The 22,288-nt window shown below is 42.9% G+C and overlaps 1 protein-coding gene across 14 annotated transcripts; it reads left to right on the forward strand.

Moving 5' to 3' along the window:
- Positions 1–4,060: 4,060 nt before the first annotated feature.
- On the forward strand, positions 4,061–22,230 carry tcf3a (transcription factor 3a). Of its 14 annotated transcripts, none has more exons than XM_052087214.1 (20): positions 4,061–4,614; positions 8,106–8,201; positions 8,397–8,472; positions 11,761–11,834; positions 12,657–12,732; positions 13,368–13,408; positions 13,521–13,656; positions 14,395–14,444; positions 15,436–15,529; positions 15,880–16,016; positions 16,154–16,286; positions 16,408–16,466; positions 16,900–16,978; positions 17,506–17,582; positions 17,711–17,884; positions 17,965–18,070; positions 18,152–18,275; positions 18,955–19,193; positions 20,938–21,064; positions 21,982–22,230. In XM_052087214.1, exons 2-20 carry the CDS (start codon positions 8,148–8,150, stop codon positions 21,989–21,991), a joined length of 1,866 nt encoding a protein of 621 aa, XP_051943174.1. In that variant the 5' UTR covers positions 4,061–4,614; positions 8,106–8,147; the 3' UTR covers positions 21,992–22,230. The 14 variants fall into 14 exon arrangements, with proteins under 14 accessions (XP_051943174.1, XP_051943163.1, XP_051943167.1 ...); XM_052087203.1 differs by lacking the exons at positions 4,061–4,614; positions 18,955–19,193 and adding exons at positions 4,646–4,772; positions 20,341–20,576; XM_052087207.1 differs by lacking the exons at positions 4,061–4,614; positions 18,955–19,193 and adding exons at positions 4,646–4,772; positions 20,341–20,576 and having other exon boundaries at positions 20,938–21,036.
- Positions 22,231–22,288: the final 58 nt, after the last annotated feature.

Raw genomic sequence — 22,288 nt, forward strand, 5'->3', positions numbered from 1 at the left:
TCCTCGGGGTCTCCTCCCGGTGGGACATGCCCGGAACACCTCACCAGGGAGGCGCTCAGGAGGCATCCGAATCAGATGCCCAAGCCACCTCATCTGGCTCCTCTCGATGTGGAGGAGAAGCGGCTCGACTCTGAGCCCCTCCCGGATGACCGAGCTCCTCACCTTATCGCTAAGGGAGAGCCCGGACACCCTGCGGAGAAAACTTTCATGCCTTCACATTCGAAAAGGTATTATTCACCTGAACAATCTTGAACAATCTGTATCCCTATTGAGCATTCACAGTTGAAATTATACTGCAAACTTGCGATATATTTATCAATTTTCTGTTGCTGGAGCTTTCCCAGCAGGTTTTGGGTGAGATGCACAGTACACACTGGACTGGTTGCCAGCCAATCACAAGGCAAGGCACATAGTGCAGTATAGACAAAAAAATCACGCTCACATCTATGGATCTATGGATCTTCACTGAACCTAAATGCATGTTTTTGGAAAGTCCAACTTTGAACCCCCAACTTCGAAATTGCCAACCACCAGTCTACATGCAAACCTAATACTGCACATGAATTTTGACATAGTGGGTCTTTTTGAATGAAGAATCTGGAGTGCTGTCATGTAATGTCAGTTCTTACTCCATTACTGGTGAGCACCAACTCACTTTCCAAAACGTAATAATGGTTGAAAGCGAGGCGCTGCTTCCAAACCTAATAATCACAAAAATGAAAAGAAAAAAGAAAGCCTTGAGCCGCAACAAAGACGCACAGTGTTGCAGTGTATGTGATGGCTTATCTTGACACGAAGGGAGGGGGTTTGACTGCAGCAGGGGGAGAAAAAAAACGCTACGTCTGCAGTCATTAATATGCAAATATGCAAATGAGGGTAATTAAAATTGGGCGTTTGTGGTTCCTTGATTGCTAATGAATTCCAAACTACAGGGAGGGGGCAGGGGGATGTTGAACTTTAAAAAAAAAGGACCACAAAGAACGGGGATATGGTGCCTCTTTTTCCTCTATTGTCACAACAGAATCTCAACTGAACAAACAAACTGAAAAAAAAAAACACACACACAAAAACGGGTTGCCAAATGATTCCTGAAGCATCTACGTTGTGCAAAACGTATTCAAGAAATGGTTGTGATGTTTGTGCCAAGACAATTAAGCGTGTACACATTGTCAATAAAAAGCCAGCGGCACCATGGGAAGGTGGAGCTGCTCATTAGGAGCGGTGTGGCTGACCCCCGTGGCGAGGGATGCTCAGGTATCTCGGTAGGAGCTTTGTGTAGCTCGCACTCGCTTCTTTTTCACGCTGTTCACACAAACGCGGGGCCTAAAGTTCACACATGAGCACACGCACGCCGCTGTTGTTGCCGATGCACTTGTCCCTTGACAATTGCACAGCTTGTGCGGAATCACCCGACATGAAATAAAAACACAGCAACTCGTGTCTCTCGGAAACCAGGTCGTAGGTAATGAAGTACGGTTATTTTATTACTGCACTTAATTTCTCTGTACTTGAGTATTTATTTTCCGGATTGCCTTTATACTTTGACTCCCTAAATTTGAAACCCAATATCTGTTCTCTCTACCTTGTCAATTACTTTTTCAACCTTAAGAAGATGTATGGGAGTCAACCGCAGTTGAGAACTGAATTGATTGTGATCTGGGGGATTTGACAACAAAACCAAACAAACATTTGCTTACTTTTATTGAAGCACAGGGATGGCGGTGTGCTGGTTGAGATGTGAGCAGTTCTGAGGTCTGGCTTGCTCCCACGTCCCAAACGCAGGAAAATTTAGTTCGTCAGAGACAAATTTACCCGTAGGTGCCAACGTTTATCTTGTCTTTTTGTTCCCTGCGATACTCAGGCAACTAGCCTCAGCTGGAACAGTTCACCCATGACTTTAGTGCTATAGAAATAGATGGATGGAAGTACAAGAGTTGAATCAGTAGTCCTTTTGCCTGAATCTTTTTTATTTTACACACGATTCTGTACTTTAAGAGGAAGACAAGTCAGAGATATAGTTGATAATAATGCGTTCTATGCGCCCCCACAATTCACCTGTTTTTATCCATCTCGGGATAACTGTGATGTCATTTTTAGTCGACGGCAAAAGTAGCAAAATGGCCGCCCCCCTGAGATGGATAAAAACAGCTAGATTTTGTTGCTTAATTCATACTCCACAAACACAATATTCATCAGAATACTATTTTTGGACTAGTGGGACAGGGCGGCAGAGAACATTATTATTCTCAAGAAAATACAGTATTTGACTTGACTTCCCCTTTAAGTACAGAGCAGATTTACTTTTGTCACTTATGCTAATTCCCATCCGATCTTAGCACGATGCCTTACAAGTAGTGGTGTGTATGAGTTTGTTTCATGTGTATGTGTGTGAGAAGACTGTGCTGTGTTATTTTTTTTTTTCTTCACAGGAAACAGGAAACCAGAAGTCATAACAGGATGCCCAAGGTTTTCATACTGTACCTGATGCGTGGGCGGCTATATGGGGGTAACCCATTTACAAAGTTAAGGTGCTTGTGTAAGATGAGGCCATGAATGTGTGGGTGTGTTGGGAAAATGGAGTTCCAAACCTAAATATAGATTTTTTTTTCTCCAATATTTGTGTGTGTGTGTGTGTGGTGTCTACCCCACCGCACTCTGCATCATTTAATTTGTCCTAGTTTCTGAAAGGCAGCAAACCAAGTGTCGTTTGATGTTCATGTAGCGCAGCAATACGATCAGCTCCAATGCAAACAAACACACACTCTTGTTTCCCCCAAGTGCACTGCAGGAGCAGCAAAACGAATCCGTGACATGAAACACGTTTTGTCATATTGAGGTTGATCCGCTCACATCTCTTTTGAAAATATGTCTACGGGTGGGTACTGTATATTGCGCTCATTCTTTTGCTAACATTCAAATGCGCCTATGATGTACCTTGACGAGGGCCAAGAGTGCTGGTCCCATGTGTTTAGGTTTGAAATTCTTTTGGGCATGGATTTAGTTCTAAGAATATAATCTCCTTTTAGTACCACAATGTCTTACAGGTGTGCGTGTGTGTGTGTGTGCGGTTGTTGATTGTTGGGTTTTCTCGTAAAAGGCCAGCACAGATGTTGCGGTCGTTTCTGTGCAAACCAGTTGAGGATTTTCTTGTCTCCCCTCCCCCTCGCCCCCCATCCACACACACTCAAATGTTTAGGTCATGAAAATCAGATGACATGACGTTTTTTTGGTAGGAAGGTACTCTCACGTGCTAAGCCTTTTCTTTTACACAAGTCCAAAGGAAGTGGAACTAGATATGAGTTTTTCAAGATACGAGCCATCATTACTGTACACGTTGCTAGTGAGGCGAAATGGTGCCGTAGTTGACGTCCGTGCATTGTTAGTAGAACTTGTGATGTTAAAGCTAGCAGAATTTTAAAAGTGGTACTAGTAGCACCACACATGTGTCAACCAGGATAAAGTTAACAGATGCGTTCAGCAATACTACTACTGAAGCGCTCAATATAAACACATAGAGTTTTATGTCAGTTGTAGTACGAGAACACATTGGTCAACTGTTCCACAGTTTGGCTCCCAAGTAAAATTCAGATGCCCTACTAGTATGTCCTAATTGTGAGAACAAAGAGTGTATGGACCTTTAGATGGAGATCAAGTATATTAACAGTAAATAAATGCTAAAATGGGTATTACTGGTGAGAAGTTTATTGTCTGGTTAATTGCATACTGGCAGGTAAAAAGTAGCAATAGTAATAGGGAGGGGAGACGTTGTTTGTTATACACAGTCGTTCTACTTGTATGTTAAATTGCCTTTCAAGTGAGGACAAAAGAGGGTACAAGAACATGGACCTTAAGATGGAAATAAAATATATGTTAGACATGCTCAAGCGGGTTTTCGCACATGCACTGGTTAAGTAAATGATAGTGCTCGCTTGCAGCCCGCAGGCAAAACAACACTGCCTCGAGTTTGACATATTTGGACGGCCCACTCGTCAATCAATTTTGGCCGCATCCAATTGGTCGTCTTCTCCGATATTATCATTCCATCTAATACGCTGGTCCACTCTGGGCTCTTCGCCTCATCCGCCCCTCGACATAGAGCCCTGCGATTTGTAAATCCGATTCTCCCGTTCAGCACCTCCAGACAAAATTACACATAGTATCCGGGATTTGAGATCATTTCGACATTGATAGGCACCTATCGGGACGCGTTTTGTGTCGTTTATTCGTCTTGGATGAAATTGGACACCGCTGCTGTTTCTGGATGCGTCCATGTCCTCCTGTGGGCCGAGCCGCGGAGGGATACATCTCTGGAAGCGACAATGTGGAGGCTGCTAAAATGTCTACTTGGAAAATGAAGTCGCTACAATTTCAGTCATATTAAAAGAAACGGAGTCATTGCTGAGTTATGGTTCGCGTCGGAGACGGCTTTTCATTTTCGTGACGAAGACAGCAGTGCGGCGGCGGACTGCTTCAGTCTTGGCTTTCCTCATCTCCCTCAAGCCCACTCTCCGCAGGAGCTCGGAGGGGGCAAAGGATCCAGTCCATAACTTTGTTTTTTTTTCTCCTCTCCGGTCGTTGGTTTCTCTTTGTTGGATGCTACAAAACTGAGTTACGGTAACTATCCCTTCTAAACTACATTCTCATTACACGTCAGCGGGGCTTCAACAGTACTTGTCTGTCACGGTGTTATGGGAAGAATAAGTCAAGTTTTAAGCGCATTTCCCCCCCCAAGTTGTATTTTCACAGGGAAAACAGAAGGTCTGTTTTTCCTGGTAAGTGAGATTTTCGTATTTTTACCACGACGTTGTTTGCCTTACACGTTAAGAAATGTCGTCTTTGTTTCACTTCAGTACCCTCAATGTTACAGCGTATTAGCATAGCGAGTTAGCCACCCCCCTACCCCCTCGTATATTGATGTCTGCTAGTATGTCGATTAAAATCAGTAAAATCGTCCCTCTAAACAATACTTCTACATCCTTCTTCAAAATAGAATACAGTTTCGCGTGTGTGTTTCAAACTTGAATGTGAGTGTGGGTTTGCCACGTTTCGAAATTCTCTGTTGAAACTTTGCTGACCGGCTCTTTGTGTCGAGTCCCCCTCGCAGAGCGAAGTGAGACCAGCAAGGCAACAGGTTTGGGCTTCTTTTCTTTTCTCCAATGTTTGGGGATGTCCGCGGAATACGCGTCCCATGTAAACACACGCTGTGCTATTACAACCAACACACTAGCCGCTTGTGTCAATTAGGGGGTTACACTTGTTTCTTGCCAACTTGTCTCACTTGTGGCCAGGCTGGTGTGGGGGGGTGCTCAAGCGTGAACAACTTCCATTTGTTCGGAGAGAACTCCCCCACTTTGACCTCAGAACACAAAAGACCCTCGAATGCTCACTCTGAATATGGTTGCAATCAATGTTATTTATATTAACAATCACCAAATGTACTGTCTACACTATTATCCATTCTCACGCTTCTTAAAGTTGAAATCATTGATCAGGTTCCACCGTGCAACTTCATGCATGCCATCAATGCAGAACATTTTTTAATACACTGTACATACTGACCATTTCATAATTTGACCGTACAGTATGTCATCGTTTCTTACTGTCAATATTATTTTTCATCAAGATCACACTAGTTGTAGAAATACTAGAGACCAGTTTACACATAGTACAAGTTATTACATACAAGTGCTTGCTGATACCTGGTGCCAGTACTTGAAGTTGTCATTACATTATGTTTTAAAATGTAGGTGAAAATATGTTTCATTTGAAACAGAATCTTGTTGAGAAATTCAAACTCTTTTTGAACATGGCACAAGGCTCACTTAATTGTAACACAATTGTAACAACCAAAATACAAACTTAATACCAAAGAGGCAATTTCAGTGAATGTATTTTTTGTTCTCAGTGAAAGGCACACACATTTACACAGTCGTATTACTGTTGATGTGCCGAAACAATGTCTATTTCATTGTTTTTTTTTTAACTTATACAGTCGTAAGTTGACTTGCGAGCAAAAATTTGAGACATGAGCAGTAGATGGTGGCGGCGAACTCCACTCATTCACAAGGGGCTTATACACTGCTTGTCACCATTCCCAGTTGAAGTTTAGTGTCAGACTAAACATAAAACAAAGAATGACAGCTTTTGTAATTAAAACAAACCACTAATACAAACCCACACTACATCGTGGTTCATTTTTCACCAACCAGCATATGTCGAGAGGGAGTATAAGAGTACTCACAGGCATATATTCTTTATCCTCTGTGAAACACTGCTATTACTGCAGCTTGCTGAGTCACTTCGTTGTGAAACGCTTTTTCATTTGCCAAAACACACACACCGAAAGGCGTACATGGTCCTGAGCAGATTAATGGCATTTTAGTTAATTACACTGGGGAAAGATGATTTGAGATAAAATCATTTTGAGTTACGAGCATATACAGTAGGTCATGGAAATAAGTATGTGAAGGCACCACTGTACTAAAGTGAAACTTGACAAGATCATTAAAAACTGGGAGGGCTGACAGTGAATAAGTCAACTGTTCTCATGCTAACGCAGGCATACGTTTAATCCTAGTTAATTCTGGTTTTATTTTGGTGAAATTCTGGCTTTTTGTTACAATATTTTGTCTTTAGTCTTCGGTTGTTTTATTTTTTGTCCAAAGTAAATAAAGAGCACACTTTATCACCGTCACACATTTCTTCCTTTGTAGTCTACATTGTTTGAGACTGAAAGCGCATTTGTGCTGTCGTGATGTAGCTTTCATCATGGTCACTGCTTGCAAGTAAGTAAAAACACCGGTCAAATATGAAACAAACCAATGTTTTATTACCGATTTCCTGCTTTTGTGCAGTTAACATGAACCTCATTTTATGGTGCGATAGTACTCTTGAATAAGCCTCTGTGACCCAGCAGTGTTAAGCCCGAGCGCCCTGTGATATTCATTGTTTTGGAATATTTATAATGTTTCGCTATGATTGACGCATCAGATGCTCATAACACCCTTATCGCACTAAATACCTGCTAGTGTGTAATGTATCATCCTTTGTAGCTTTCACAGGCACAACTTGATAAAATGTCATACTTTATCTTGAGCTAGCGCAATAAAAGTTGCGTAGGAGGTAGATCAAAATATGATAATAACGCAGGGATAAACTAATAAGTGAGATGCAAAGATAAACTTGACCGGGTTGCTTGAGGAAAATTTCCCCATATGTTCGATGAAATGCAGAACAATACGATTTTGGCGACACTTCAGCTAGGTTGATCCCTTTTGGATCAATAATCTGATGCTGGGAGGCAAGGGTGTGCTCCTTGAATAATAATTATTTATTATGACATACTGGAATATGCTCTGATTGGAAAGATAACATGGAGCCTGCTTAAAGATCCATGGCAAAAAAAAAAATCATGAATTAATTTGTCGACTGTGTATTTGGAGAGCTTGGATGTATTGGAATAATTTTGACATTCTGCTGTGATTGTCAATTTTGTAATGTTATGGAAATGTTATTAATCAAACCAGCTCTTGTATTCCACTGCATCCAAATTGTTGAGGGAGATTACGACAGCATATCTCTATCAGGAATTCGTGAAATTATGTATTTTTTCCTTTTTGATATTTGATATATGAGTGTGTGTGTGTGTGTGGAGAGAGAAGGCTGATTTTAGGTAACTTTATATAGAATATTTAACCTTTAGTAAGAGGTCAACACAACTATGAAAACGTCAAATTAACTGGTCAATTAAAAGATTTAATAAAATAAATAACTCGCCTTTTTCAACACAATGCTTTGTGGGCTGGGTGAAACACAGCGTATTTGTTTCAGATCAGTCTATCAATAATAATAGATTTTTTTTTTAACCTTTTTAAAATAAGAACAACAATTACATTGATTAAAGGTAAAATGAAGTTTGTTAAATATAAAAATTAAAACAGTATATCAAGAGGAAAAATACCACAGAAGTCCTTGGTGTTGTGTTCATTGTAATGTCGTGTAAACTGCAATGTTAACATCCATGCACTGCTCGTGAAATATTGCCCAGCCCTAACGAGAGCATTTCTGATCATTTCCTTCATATTTTCCTGACCCTCTGACTGCAGTGGCTTGCTGAGACTGAAAGGGCAAGCGAACTGCAACAGAGAATGACGACAGTGGGGACAGACAAGGAGCTCAGCGACTTGCTGGATTTTACTGCGGTAAGACTTTGTCTCCTTTCATAGTGAATAGTTGCCAGGTGTTGAGGGATCGGTCACTTTGGTCAGATTCGAAGCATTGCTGAGTTTACGTCATTGTGCGTGTTGGTGAAATAATTTGATTTTTACATTAGACAGCGTAAGTTTTCTCTTTGTTTTGAATTTTGTCTTTTTTTTTTTTTTTTTTTGCCATTTCAGATGTTTGAACTTCCGGTTACGAATGGCAAGAATAGACCAACAGTCAGACTGGCCAGCAGTCAGTTTGGTGGTTCAGGTAAGTCGGAAATCGACGTAGTATTTTAGTTTGCACAGTGCTAACGGCTTCAGTAACAATCAAAAAACAACAACAACTTTGTTTGCTTGATTGTTATTTTGAAATAAAACACCTAAAGGCCAATCGAGTGAAATGGCATTTTTGCCTTGCTCGAGTGTAAATGTAATTTCTGGACTTGTAACATATTAAATAATCTGTCCTTGCTGCCACCATTTACCCCACTGTTGAGTGAGGTTTATTTAACCAAAAGTTAAAAAAAAACAAAAAAAACACAGTTCCTGTTCTTCATCTCATGTGGATGGCTTTCTAAATTGCGTCTTATTTGATCGAAGCCCAACTATAATGCCACATTATTTTACATGATGTAGATCCCGTGTCATTTCCTCCACCAAATCTTGCATTTGTCCTTTCCATCACCTTGTCAGCTGTTGCCATTCAATCAAGAAAGCCACAAAAACAGAGGCGGTGGGGGTTGATGCATGGGAACAGGCCCGTTAATCACCTCTGCTGACTCTGGGAAAAACATGCCCTCTTCTGATGTCTTGCTGCCTACTTTTTACGGATTTTCTAACCGTTTACAGGAAGCAGTAACACGGTGGCCATTTGTTTGCTGGACAGCTTTGTTTTGGGTGACAAAATGTTTGGGGAAATAACATTGTGTGCATTTTCATCTAGTTTTGCTGGGCCTCGACGATGATTGTCATCTGAAATTCAAGCCCCGTTTTATTTTCATTCTGCTGAAGCCACAACTTTGCTGCATTTCATCTTTGCATACATTCAAACTCCGAATAAGCCTCTCCCGTATCCCTTTATCATATTTAGCTTGTCTTATTTTGCTGCTCTATTTTTATTTTAATTTTTTTTTAAAAGGGAAGCATGTCTTACAATGTGCGTGATTCTTTTTGCTGTGCGTTTTTAATTTTATTAGCATTATTAGTGTTTGTCATTTTAGGTTATTGAAAATATGAATGCATTACATTTCCAGTATATTGTGCTTGTCTGTGTATCGTTGCGATCGTAACTCTGCAAATGTTTGCTACTTGTAGAGGCACGATATGCTTTGACAATCAAGCAGTACTTGTGAACGGAATTACTGTCCAGGAGTCATTTAAGAATGATATTCAGCAGACATGTGTGATGTCAAAAGTATAACTGCAAACAGTCTTTCACTCTAAATCACATATGGCCATGTTGAGGTTTAGGGTGTGTGGAGGTTCAATTTCTGTGGCTCTGACTTCAGTTACAAAATCCCCAACTGGTAGGAGAATTTCTTGTCTTCTCTGGGCTCAATTCACTGCAAACCCCCCCCCCCCACCCCCACCCCCGCGCTCTTTTAGAAGTCTCTGGTGACTCGCAGGCTAGAACGAGCCGGCGTGCGTTACTGAACATCGGTCGGTATTTCATTAACAGACTTAAGTCTCTTGAGGTTTGACATGGATATGACTTCATGCTTTGTGTCTTGTGTGACTCACTTGGAAGCGGGAAGGAAGGAGGTGTGTACACACAGCGAATGGCGAGCGCTTGTGGCAATGTTCCTGCTAAGACTACAACGTGTCTGCAAGTCTGCTCAATGTATGGCAGAGTTGTGTTCCTGAGGCCAGTGAGTCAGGCTGGCTGGCTGTTTCCAGTATCTCTTGGTGTGTAATTATAGACTAGCCATGCCTGAAGGGACGTTGCATGCTGGGAGAGGTTTTGCATTCGGGTAAAAACAACAACAACAACAAAACAAAAACAAGCTCTGATGTTAGTCATCCTTTTATCCAATATTGTTTGTCGCCTTTTTGATAGTCTGCACTTAATTGCGGGTTTTTTCACTTTGTAAGAAAATTGATCGGTATGCAAGGGATGCACCGATACTGCTTTTTCTTTTTTCTTTTTTTTTTTTTCCAGGTTAAGTATCGCATTTGGATGGTTGCGGATGCCGAGTGCTAATCTGTGAAAATCCCATTACTTCCTGCAGTTACGATGAAAATGTTTTATTTCAATATAATATTAATTGGCATATATTTGCCTCAAATTATAACCCTTTTTTAGAGTAGCAACTTGTCATGACAGCACGTCAGCACTCACGATAAACAAAACAAAAGAGTCATTACAATTGAAATCCAATACTATACAACTAAAGTATTGTTATGCAAGTGATTGTGGCAGTGTTTCCGGGTTCAGGTAACGTTCACATGTTTTTAAAACCGGCAGGCAAAATAATGTTATCTTGTTCGCTAGATTGCTATTTATACACGCTGACATTATGCAGCCAGGGAAATTGTCACTCCCGGCATCAAAAGTGCGGGAGTGTTGCTCCCATATGTTCACCAGTTTTTCTTCAACTTTGTCATTCCGTGGACCCCTCTTTCGTGTCTCCGTGGTATGCATGAATAAATGACTGACAAGGGAAGTGAGGCAATGTTGCAAGACGCACTGGTCAAGGAGCTACCCCGTCCCCAAGACTGCGTGAGGGAGGCAGTTCCGTGTTTCCAGCATGTGCTATGGAGCTGTTGTCTTATTTTATCTCTCGATACTTCATTGTAAGACTAATTCTCGCTCCCTCGCTGCCCTAACACGGCTCTCGTGTGCGTGTGTGCGCGTAGATCACTGTTGTCACGGCACCCTTTGCACTGTGGACTCATCATTCTCTTATACTGCTGATCCTGTCATGATTCTAGACCGCCTCCACACCCCCCTTCATCATGCCACTCCGCTTTTTAATTAGACAACAAAACCAAAAGATGAATATTCATCGAGTTAGGCTTCATTAATATGCACAATTATGCAAATCAGTCCGCAATTAAGCTTGAGCTTTCCCCCAAGAGATTCTATGTTGTAGTTCAAGAAGCGATTGAAGGAAATAGGACAGGCCGGGACCAAGCCTTAAAATCAGTCATTTCTAGCACATTCATCTCTTAGAGTGCCGGTGTGTTCCGTTCTGACATAGCACGTGTCGTTATACAAGATTGAGACCTTTTAATGGTCGTTGCCCGGAAAACGTAAAGACTCGGAATAGATTGGTGAAGAATAGAGGGAATCATTCTGGGGCTCCAATGTTGGCTGTTAATTATTCAGATTTCCTTCAGCTCTCATCCATGTGACAACACCTTCTTCACGCTTTCTGTGTGATGGAGCTTCCCAGCAAAGGTTTCAGTTAGCTTTGGTCATTTCTTTCAAAGCAGATCAACTTCATCGCCCTCTGAACATGGACTGATATATAGCTAGACACGATGCCTTTCGCAGTTGTCGTGCTTGTTCTGTAGTTGTTGATCCCTAACCTGCGGGTATTCCTCTATATTCCAGGTGTTGATGAGAGGAATGGATCCGGTCCTTGGGGCTCCGCAGAGCAGAGCAGCCCATCGTTCAACCAGGGGAGGGTACGAACAAACTTAACTAACTGAGTTGATCCTCGAGGCTGCATTCACACTGCAGGGTGTGATTTCCAATTTGGAGTACATATTTCGGGCTTTTGATGACGTATTGCCCGGATGATTGTCATCTGTCATCTTGTGAGATACTTGACCGTAAATGCATGCCATCACATCAACACTGGCGCTAATTACTTATTTCTCCAAAACAATTGTTGGTTATGAGATTAACAGCACAGCAAATCATTTTTAACTATCCACTGTTATTATGAAAAGTGCTTGGTTTGCAACTAAGAATGATTTTATGCATAATTGCCAATAATGTTTCTTATTTTGTTGATTCTGTGACGAATTGGATTTTGGGAGAAAAAAAACATGCTTTAGTTTTCATCCCTCTATTCAAAAAAAAAATTTCCCTTTTTTTTGTGTGTTGACTCAGTTAACTTCTCACAAAATAGACTGAAATCATTGTTTTCCAACGTAAAAGTGGACGTTTTTAAAGGTCTTCTTTTGATTTAACACAATGGCAATCATGTGGAGGACAAAATAAATTTGACAATATTTACTGTCGAGGGGCTGAAATTCTGAGGATTTGGACAATTTTAGGTCTCTAAACAATGAATCCATTATTAGGTTCGTGTGGTGATGTGGAAAAATGGCAGACAGAAAAAGACATCCACACGTGTTCTGTGATGTATTTATTTATTTGGTTTAAAGCCTATCTGGACTAGATCATCCTGTACATACGTGTCAAAAGGTGACCCCCCTGGGGTACTTGTATTTAACAAAACGTTTTTTTATAATCCATAACTTTTTTGCCATCTTTCACAGTGTTTTGGCGAAGATGGCGTTTACAGTGAGCAAGCTGGCATTGCACCTGGTACAGTGTATGGAACGGGCCATGCCGGTAAGTGTTTTTTGAATTGAGTTTAGCTGCTGAAGAAGACCTACACACCAGCTGTCTTGATCCCCACAAAAACAAAAGACAAGAAAATGGGTATTTTCACCTCACATTAGACACAGCCACTGCAACGTACATATTTATGGATTCATCCCATGTTTGTCTGCCATTCACATACGTGCAGCACTTAAGGGCAAACCGTGTTCATGCTCAGGTGGTGATGGATATAGGTAGCAGATCATCGGGGAGGATGTGGTGGAGCACTGTGTTCCAATTCTCTGTGTTCAATATTGAGGTGGGCGTGTATTCGGGGTCGGATGGGGTGTCGGGGTTATAAAGGGCACCCATGCACAAACAAGGTTCTCCCATGGGATTGCATTGGCCTATAGCTCTCCTCTGTTTAACTGTCAGGGGAGAGGAGGGGATACGGGCACAATTGCCCCTGAGCCATTTATAATGGCTCAATTTGTTGTTGTTTTGCTCTTCTCGGTCATAAACACTGCACATTATACACAATCACCTTGGCAGATGCGAGGCGCTCCGACACGGACAAAGCAGTGACCAGACTAGGATTTAATGTTGCCATCAATACTTCATTTTCCTCATCGCGGCTTAATTTCATTTGGTGTTCTTTGCAACAGGGAAGCCTGAGAGGGGCCCTTACTCGCCATTTGCAACACAGGTAAATCGTTTTAGCCAGACAAAAACCCTCTTTGTACTTTTTAAAATTCTTCCGCCATTTGGTAATACGTTGCACATGAACCTTTATTTTCTTGTGTCATCATTTGTTGTAGCCGGGCTTTTTGCCCAGTGAGATAGCCATGCCCAGTCCCGATGCGCTGTCCCCCTCTGGCTTGAAGCCCACCTCCCAGTTTTATTCCTCCTACGAGGGCAACAACTCTCGTCGACGACCCACGCATGATCCCATTGGTAAGATTTGAAAAGACCAATGCTTTGTATTTCATTTGAGTTACATAGCAATTTTCATCCGATCCGTATGAATTTCGGAATTCTAATCTCACTTGAAGTGCCTGTCTGTAATCACTTCTCCTCTTGATGTTTTTAAAGTGCCAGAAAATTCTCACTTCTGTTTCCTCAAGTGAAGCAAAAACACTACAGGTGCCGCGCCTGATTATTCACATCAGATAAGAATATATTTTAATTAGGTGGCAATCAGTTGAAGAGATGAAACAAGATGAAAATGTCATATCAACAATGACAGTGACAAAGATGTCCACATTTTACCAGTTGCATCATGATATTGATAAACAAAGATAAGCTCAGATAGACGCGCAAAAAGCATTGCTTCAAGTGTGCTCTTGAATATATAGCAAGTATACAAAAGCTAGTGTTCATGCATGCAGCACCACACCAAATTGCATCAAGTGACAAAGACGACAGTGATATATCTAACTAACGGCAAAACTTGCCTCGGTGTACAATTTTGTGTAGTAATGAGTCAAAAGATTTGACGTGCCGATTTATATCGGCAAACGGCTTCCTCCTCAATCAGTTGTCAGATGTCGGAGGGATTTGCATATCAAGTAAGGCCTGCGCAAATGAAAGCATCTACAGATTGCGTGACTGTATAGTCAATGTTTTCCAAGACTGGAAGCTTGTGCCGTTTGACCCTATATTTGCCTCTTTTGTTTTTCTCCTTCCTGTCAGAAGCCCAGCCAAAAAAGATCCGGAAGGTGCCCCCCGGCCTGCCCTCGTCGGTAAGTGCTAACATTCGGCGTCCACGGGAGTCCGTTTTCTCAGATCCTGTCCCTTTTCATGTGCCATTTGGCATCTCTGGCCTCTTTGTGGCTTGCAAAACTGTCCAACTGCAGCAATGTAGTATATTCAGCTTGCACAGCTGTGTCTCTGCACCGCTCATTTAAAGAAGGAAAAGCGGGGGGTGGGGGGGGCACTCAATGAGCCAGTCGCTCATTTGTAGTGTATTTATAGTGTGTCATACTTTTGGGCCCTTCTACTTTGTGACCACATTTCCTCCCCACTGCCAAGCGGGTTTGTGTAGATCACTCAGGGAAATTCATGCTCATTTTTCCCCTCCCAGCCTGGCTCTGTGATCGCCCGATTTCCTCCCCTTCTCCGTTTCTTCCTCACCACCCCACCATCGCCTCAAACCCCGCAGCCCCTCCCACTCACCCACTCGCCTCCGCGAACAACAGCTCTCCCCCTTTTCTTTCCCCCTCCCCCATCCCTCCATCCCAGCTGCCAGTGGAGTTGGCCGCTATCCAGGATTCGACAGATGGTTCAGTAATTAGGAGTGCATCTCTCCTTCCCTCTTCTCCACTAGCCTCCTTTTCCTCTCCTGTTTCTCTCTGCTTAATAAAATTACAGAAGAAAACTCCTTTGCGGTTGCAGTTGACTGTTGATGCAAGTCAAACTCGTTTGGATTAAGAAAGCGGTTGCTAACTTGGTTCTCGCCGATCGGTAAAAGTCCCAACTGCGGCTCCTGTCCTGTGGTCTTTACCTTACGTGAGAAGGATTCAAAACATTCTCAGACTGTTTCTGTTGGATATCCTTACACTAGAAGGCATTGTAATCGAGTAGTGAAATCAAACAGTCAGGTCATGGGTGTGTTTGAAAACAAAACATCTAACCCATCCACCTCCATGCGGCATCGAAGACTTTCATCATAATCTGATGTAATGGGTTGGAGTTTTCCTTGACTGGGTTTTTTTTATGTTTGTTTGTTTTTAGGTGTGTCCCTCAGGCGAGGATTTTAACAGGGACAATGTTGGCTACTCTGCTTCAAAGGCAGGAAGCATCTACACACCAACCTTCTACATGCAAGGTTTGTTCAATCAAACGTCGGCACATCAACCTCAGTTTGTGTATTGTGTTGAAGTAACAAAAAAAAAGTGTGCGTGGCCCAAATGTTTGCTTAGCGACTTAGTTTAAAGATATCCTGTCTCTTTTTTTTTGAAAGTAACTTCCCATTTCATCCTAATGGTGTGACTCAAGGTGCTTTGACATGTGCACTGGTGCATCATGGTTGGATGAAGTCATCAAACTAATGTGACATGTCTCATATGTGCCTTTTATTGTCTTTTCATCTCCTGTGGCTGGTTATCCCTCACCCCTCTTGTTCCTCCACCCCCCCCTATGCGGCTCCCTCCTCCGTCTCTTCATGCCCCCTGACAGAAGGCCTCCACCCGCCTTCCGATCCATGGGGTTCTGCTGGGTCGATGGTTCAACCTGGTTATCCATCCATGCTGGGTAACTCCACCCATCTGAGCCAGCACGGTCCCTTCACTGCCATCAACCCCCAAGACAGACTGGTGAGCATTCCCAGTTACTATTTGGACTTGTTGATTTCTATTTTGGATGCTTTTTTGGGGGGCGCGGCGGATGAACGGTGGGGCCACATTTGTCTACTTTGATCTGTTGAAATCCCCTGGTCTCTTTTGTACCCCAGAAACGGCAACCGCTGCCCCTCTCGCCCCAAAACTACCCCCAACATGGCAGCGAAGTGAACGGGAACCATCCGGCCGGCTTCCACTCCGGCTCAAACAGCTACGGCGTTCCCAGTCAAACACCCCCTCTTGCTGGTACTGATACTATTATGTGTAAACTCTTAAAGCAAAGCTTTTCCTCATGACAGCATCATATCGCAGACCTGGCACTCGGAGCACATTTTAATCAGAAAAAAACATTTGCCCTCCTTTCAAGCCAATCGAGGAGCAGTACCTGGAAGTTCTGGCGATGAGATTGGGAAAGCGCTGGCTTCTGTAAGTTCTGCAAAGACGCAAATCCATGTTAAGGTTTTCGCACGCTGCCAACTACAATCATGCCTCATAACTTTAACTCAGAAGTGCATACATTTGTTTGTCTAACTTCTACTTTGTTGGAACCCCCCCCCCCCCTCATAATCGACATGACAAATTGAGATTCACTTCCTAATCGTTATCTTCAAATCAAAATCTTGCGTAATCTTAAATCCCAAATGAGGCAATATCGCCATTTACAAGGATCTGTTTGTGACTGGTGGTTTCCAAACCTGAACTTCACAGATAAGATGGGCGAGACCCTCTTCCACCCCTTCCCGTTGAAAAATATACTTGGTTGGATTCCATTTGACGAATATAAATGAGTTCATCATCTTTGGTCAACTGTGGTTGCATTTTATCATACTGAAACTTGAAATGTTTGTGTCTATTCTAGATCTATCCTTCAGACCCAAACAGTAACGGCTATTCTTCGTCCCCGTCAACCCCCTCCGGCTCTCCTCAGGCCACTTCAGGTCAGTAATCATTTTCCGATTTAACTATCAACTACTTTAAAGAATGGCTACATTCATCAGAAGATTTGTTCGCCTCGTGATAGTTGGACGTTCCGTACCAAATGTAATTTATCGGAATTTTCAAGAGTGCGGGCGGTGATACTTTTCTGGCCAAATGCAACACAAGATAAGAACTTAACCTTGAAATGATCTGTCAGACACGCTCGCCATCCAAATATAATTTATGAGAGAGGAAGGGAAAGTACAGTAAAAATAAGAAGCGGGAGGGATCACTTCCCTATTTGTCTTTCCGATTGGTCCAGGAGTGACATCATCACACACCAAATACGGTACTGTGAGTGGCACGAGATGAAAGCGTAGAATGTCAGGAGAAAGTGAACACTTGAACTGAATGACATTCGTAGATAATACAAATGTTTTCTTTCATTTCTTTCCATCATTTATAGCAAACAAGTTCATAAAGGACTTCGCGACCGGAACGACAAGACTATTTTTTACATCAATAAACCATTTTGATCCCTATACAGGATGCGCCTCTCAATGGACCAGGTCATCTGGACAGGCTACACCTTCACCTAACTTTCATGGTGGAATTCAGGGCATGGTGAGACCTTGAAAAAGGATTGCGACCTACAGCTCAAAAGTTTTTCTTTTTCAGCCAGATATGTGGATCATGTCACATCGCACTTTGTCATCATCTCCTCTCATGTTTGTTGTCCCCCATCTCTGCAGTCTAATAAACTGGAGGATCGCCTGGACGAAGCTATTCATGTTCTTCAGCGACATGCCAGTGGACAAGGAGGACCAGGACTGGCTGAGATGCAGAGTCTGCTGGCATCCGGCTTGGGCTTATCCTCAGCTTTTAGCAGTGCAGCACATGGCCTCACCAGTCGCCTGCCCGGAATGGTGAGATTCATTAATGGAGCCTGTAAAAAAAAAAAAACGCTTGCTCTTGACACATGCATGGTCAACAATGTGTCTTGCAGGTCTCCAACCACCATGAAGACTCTGCTGGACTGCCCTCTAGTGGAGGACTTGGGCACCACAGTTCCTCATCTGCCCTGCAAGGCTCTCAAACTGAAGGTTTCACCAGTGAGTCTTAGTGACTTTTCTCCTTCCGGTCACAGAGAGCCAGTGACTTATACCTTTCTTCTCTTGTTTTTTTGTTTGCAGGTCTGGTGAGCAACCTTAATCGTTCCAGTGACATTAAACGAGAGACCAAGGAGGATGATGAAAACTGCTCTGTGACTGACAAGTCAGAGGATGAGAACAAAGAGCTAAATGCTCTTCAAACAAGGTGCGTTTTATTTTTATTTTTCTCATTGTCAGATATCTTGCTTTAGTCTGGAAATATCCTTCTATTAATAGTGAATCAGCTTTTGTTGCATTTCGTATGAAACAAGACTTTGCACATTTTCGAAGCAGTGTTTCCCAACGTTTCTTGAGCCAAGGTACATATTTAAATTGGGATGGAACGATGCACTTTGAAAATGAAAAACGACACTGATTTCACATGAATTGGTGCTCGCTAAAACCAAACCAAATCGGTCCATACCAAGTAACAAGTACTGACTTGAGTACCCATCCCTACCCGTCGATAGCGAGCATATATAATTATACAACGATATGTTATATGTTGTAACCAAAACAGTTCCGTCGAATTGGATCATCACCTTTTACGGCACAATAATTGGGATTCACTGCTTAAGAGGACAGAAGTAAATTGTTAAAATGAGCGTTCTGCTGTTCTGTAAACTTTTATGATTAATTTTGATAAATGATTTGCGATATGCAGACCATTTGTGAGTGCATTCAAAGCGGTAGATTCATACTTCTTCATATAATGTTCCATATCTGACACTTTTTGGAATGATGTTTATGATTGTCAGAAAGCTACCTTTAGCCTAGAAAGATGATGCTTACCTGAAGTGTGCCCACAATGTTGTTTCCTTCCCTCCTCATCTGCCATTGGCTAGTCTGATTGATGAGGATGACGATGAAGATCTACCAGTGGAGATTAAAGCTGGGCGGGAGAAAGTGCGGAGGATGGCAAACAATGCCCGCGAGCGGCTCCGCGTGCGGGACATCAATGAGGCCTTTAAAGAGCTGGGCCGCATGTGTCAGCTCCATCTGAACTATGAGAAACCGCAGACTAAATTGAACGTGCTCCAACAGGCCGTTAACGTTATACTCGACCTGGAGCAGCAAGTCCGAGGTCAGTGGGTGTCCAGGGAGGGAGGAAGGAGGAAGAGGAGGAGGGGAAGGTCTTCTTGACGCGCTAAACTTTCACATGGCTTATTGCTCCTGCCTGACCCCATTTAGTTGTAGTCGTGGTTCATTCATGATTATAAGTGACATCGGTGAACATTGAAGCACTCCACACATTGCCGTCCATCCTTGAGGTCACCTCCAAAGTGAGGGCGGGGAATAAGGACATGAAAGCCATGTGACTGTTTTACAAACAACCCCGTTCTGGTTCTCTTGTGGTAGCACATGCTGCATATGTATGTGAGCGTGTGCGTGCGTGTGTTGCCATTTGCGCCTTGTTTAGTATATATATATATCCTTTCTACGTTTTTCCATGTCTATGCGCCTCTCTCGCCTGACCAGAAAATTAACACATTTGTTACTTTGGCTTTTTGCAACTGCCATAGTGGCTTTTGGTGTACCGTTAAGTGTAGAAAGCACACAAGCTGGACACGCCTTGCGTGTTGTCATGTGTCTTATTAACCTGCCTCGACCGTGACGTGTCGCATGTCCCCGCAACGTAACCGTGCTCATGATGCTTCTTTGTGTTTTGACTTTACTTTCTCCATCCACGCCTCAGTCCTCTTCCAGCTTATTCTTTTACAGACGGCATCCGTGAACTATTCTTCGCTTCTTTCCGATAAATACATTGACTTGTGATGTATTTATCACGATGCCTCCACTCTTTCTTCTTTGATGCGCTGTAGTCGGCAGAGAGCTTTTACCTCTCACACGCTCCTCATATCTTCTCTGCTGGAAAAGTTGTAAGATCCCCTCAACTTCCATCCTGGACCTCAGTGACCCTTCACAATTTAATTTGATCATGGAATACGGTGTTGATAAGGACATGGCCTAAAAAAAAAAAACATACAAGAAGAAAGACGCATCCGCCTGCTGCTCTCTGGCCCGGCCCACTCCACTGCGATGTTTCTTCATCTCACCTGCAGGGAGGAGCTTTGAGCATTTAGACAGACAAAGCAATAATGCCCCCCCCCCCACGCCCCCGAACAAACTGTCACTGCATTTTTAATAATCTAAACGTCAGGGTAGGCTGAGCCAGGTTGTGATTTGGCTTTATTAACCAGCCCCGCCAACCGCTCTCCTCCCGGCTGCAGCGTTGTCACAGTTGCCGATGAGAACCTGACGGCCGAAGAGAAGGAGCAGAGGGAGCGCGAGCGGCGCCTAGCTAACAACGCTAGGGAGCGGGTGCGGGTGCGTGACATAAACGAAGCCTTCAGAGAGCTGGGCAGAATGTGTCAGGTTCACCTGCAGAGCGACAAGGCCCAGACCAAGCTTGTCATCTTGCAGCAGGCCGTCCAGGTCATACTGGGCCTGGAGAAACAGGTGCGAGGTAGGTCGGCCAATCCAGTCCGGACGTGACTAGTCTTGTCCGCGCAGACAGCCGAGCTTCTTCCTACGAGAGCCTTCGAGGTTGGGGGGTGGGGGGAGGGGGCATTTCCTCTTAAAGGTCATGTTCAGCCTCTGTGTAACACCCGCTTTCTCTTTTCACGCCTCTATTAACTGGACCAGTAAGGAGGAGAAAGGGAGAATATATGAGGAAGGATAGATGTCTGCTTTCGTCTCACCCTACTACTTCTTCTTTTCCCGTCTTGCATTTCGCCTTTCCTCTCCTCTGCTCCACTTCGTGTCAAGTCCCAAACTCATCGTTTATCGACATCGCCCTAATCGTTGTTTATGTGCCTTTTGTAAAGAGCGTAATCTCAACCCCAAGGCCGCCTGCCTCAAGAGAAGAGAGGAGGAGAAAGTGTCGGGCGTGGACCCCCAGATGCAGATGGGCGGAGGTCTCGGAGGTGATGGACACAACCCTATAAGCCATATGTAATTCCAAGGTTTGCTTTCGTGGTTACCGAGTACAGTGGTGCCTTGACTTGCGAGTCCCACAACGAGGTCTCATATTTTGGCGCCGTAATGACAGTCAGCAAAATATGTTGCACTTTCATGGTCTTGCAATTGCAGGTCGAAAATCAATTCTTTTAAAATGTTTAGGCAAGTATTTTTTTCCCCCATTGAATGTGCTTCGTAGGTACATAGAAACAAAACAAACAAAAAGTTTTTCAAAATAAAATCAAAAGGTGGTACAACAGTAAAAGCACTTAGATCTCCAAAATTGAGGAGCTACTTCTCTGCTCGTCTCCGCTTTGTGAACGGTAACTGTGGGCGTCCACGATATTTATTTCACCAGTTGTAGACAGCCTAACACTTTTGTATCTGGTTGCAAATGTTAATTTTAAGACATGGTTATAGAACTGCAGCGTGTTAACGTTAACTTGAATTAATTCAAGAGTGATGGGTAGCACTCTCGTAAATGTAATTTCATGTAAAAAAAAAAAAAAAAAACGAATCGACAAAAATTGGCAGATGACCCAAACATCCGATATCAATTCGACAAGAGATGACAAGTGCTCACATCAGCACAACTACTACAAGTGTGTGTGCTGTGAGCCTTTAAGTTCAATTACACGTTATAAAACCAGTGATGTATTTATATTTCACAATGCAATACTATTTTTCAGCATTAAAACCTAATTAAGAGAAAAATGGTCACGGTTTAGGAGGCGTAAAACAGACTGTCATTTGCATTTATTTCAATAGATAAAATCGGGGATGGCGATTTCATGTGAGCTTGGCCATGAACAAAAAATAAACTCCGAAGTCCAGTTACCACTGTATTCCTTTTTTTTTTTTGTTTACATTATGCTTGTGCGGATTTACCTAACGTTTATTTTTTCTTCCAGGTTCTGTTAACTAGCAGATGTTTGAAGACGTGGCCTTAATGCACCCCCATGTGATATTTGAAAGGCACACGGCACCTCATTACTGTCAAAAGGGGGCCACAGCCACAAACAAACAGAACAAGCACACTTGGGGTTGGGAAGAGAGAGAGAGAGAGAGACATATTCATATTGACATGATTAGACTCGAGGACATTGAGCTGGGGATGTTCTGATGATCATGTTTTTGTAACACATTCTACAAAAACAAACCCCCCCAAAAAAAACCCACTTTACACATTGGGAACAAACGTGTTCGGATCAAATAGTC

This window comes from Hippocampus zosterae, chromosome 15, assembly GCF_025434085.1.
Source record: "Hippocampus zosterae strain Florida chromosome 15, ASM2543408v3, whole genome shotgun sequence".
NCBI classification, from domain to species: Eukaryota; Metazoa; Chordata; class Actinopteri; order Syngnathiformes; family Syngnathidae; genus Hippocampus; species Hippocampus zosterae.

What these genes read in the sequence shown, in the direction of transcription:
- tcf3a (XM_052087201.1), top strand. Translation starts at nt 4,689, where the DNA reads ATGGGAAGAATAAGTCAAGTTTTAAGCGCATTTCCCCCCCCAAGTTGT. An exon ending in TCAACCCCCAAGACAGACTG is followed by an intron (nt 16,017 to 16,153) that starts GTGAGCATTCCC and finishes TTTGTACCCCAG; the next exon opens with AAACGGCAACCGCTGCCCCT. An exon ending in CTCTCCTCAGGCCACTTCAG is followed by an intron (nt 16,979 to 17,505) that starts GTCAGTAATCAT and finishes ATCCCTATACAG; the next exon opens with GATGCGCCTCTCAATGGACC.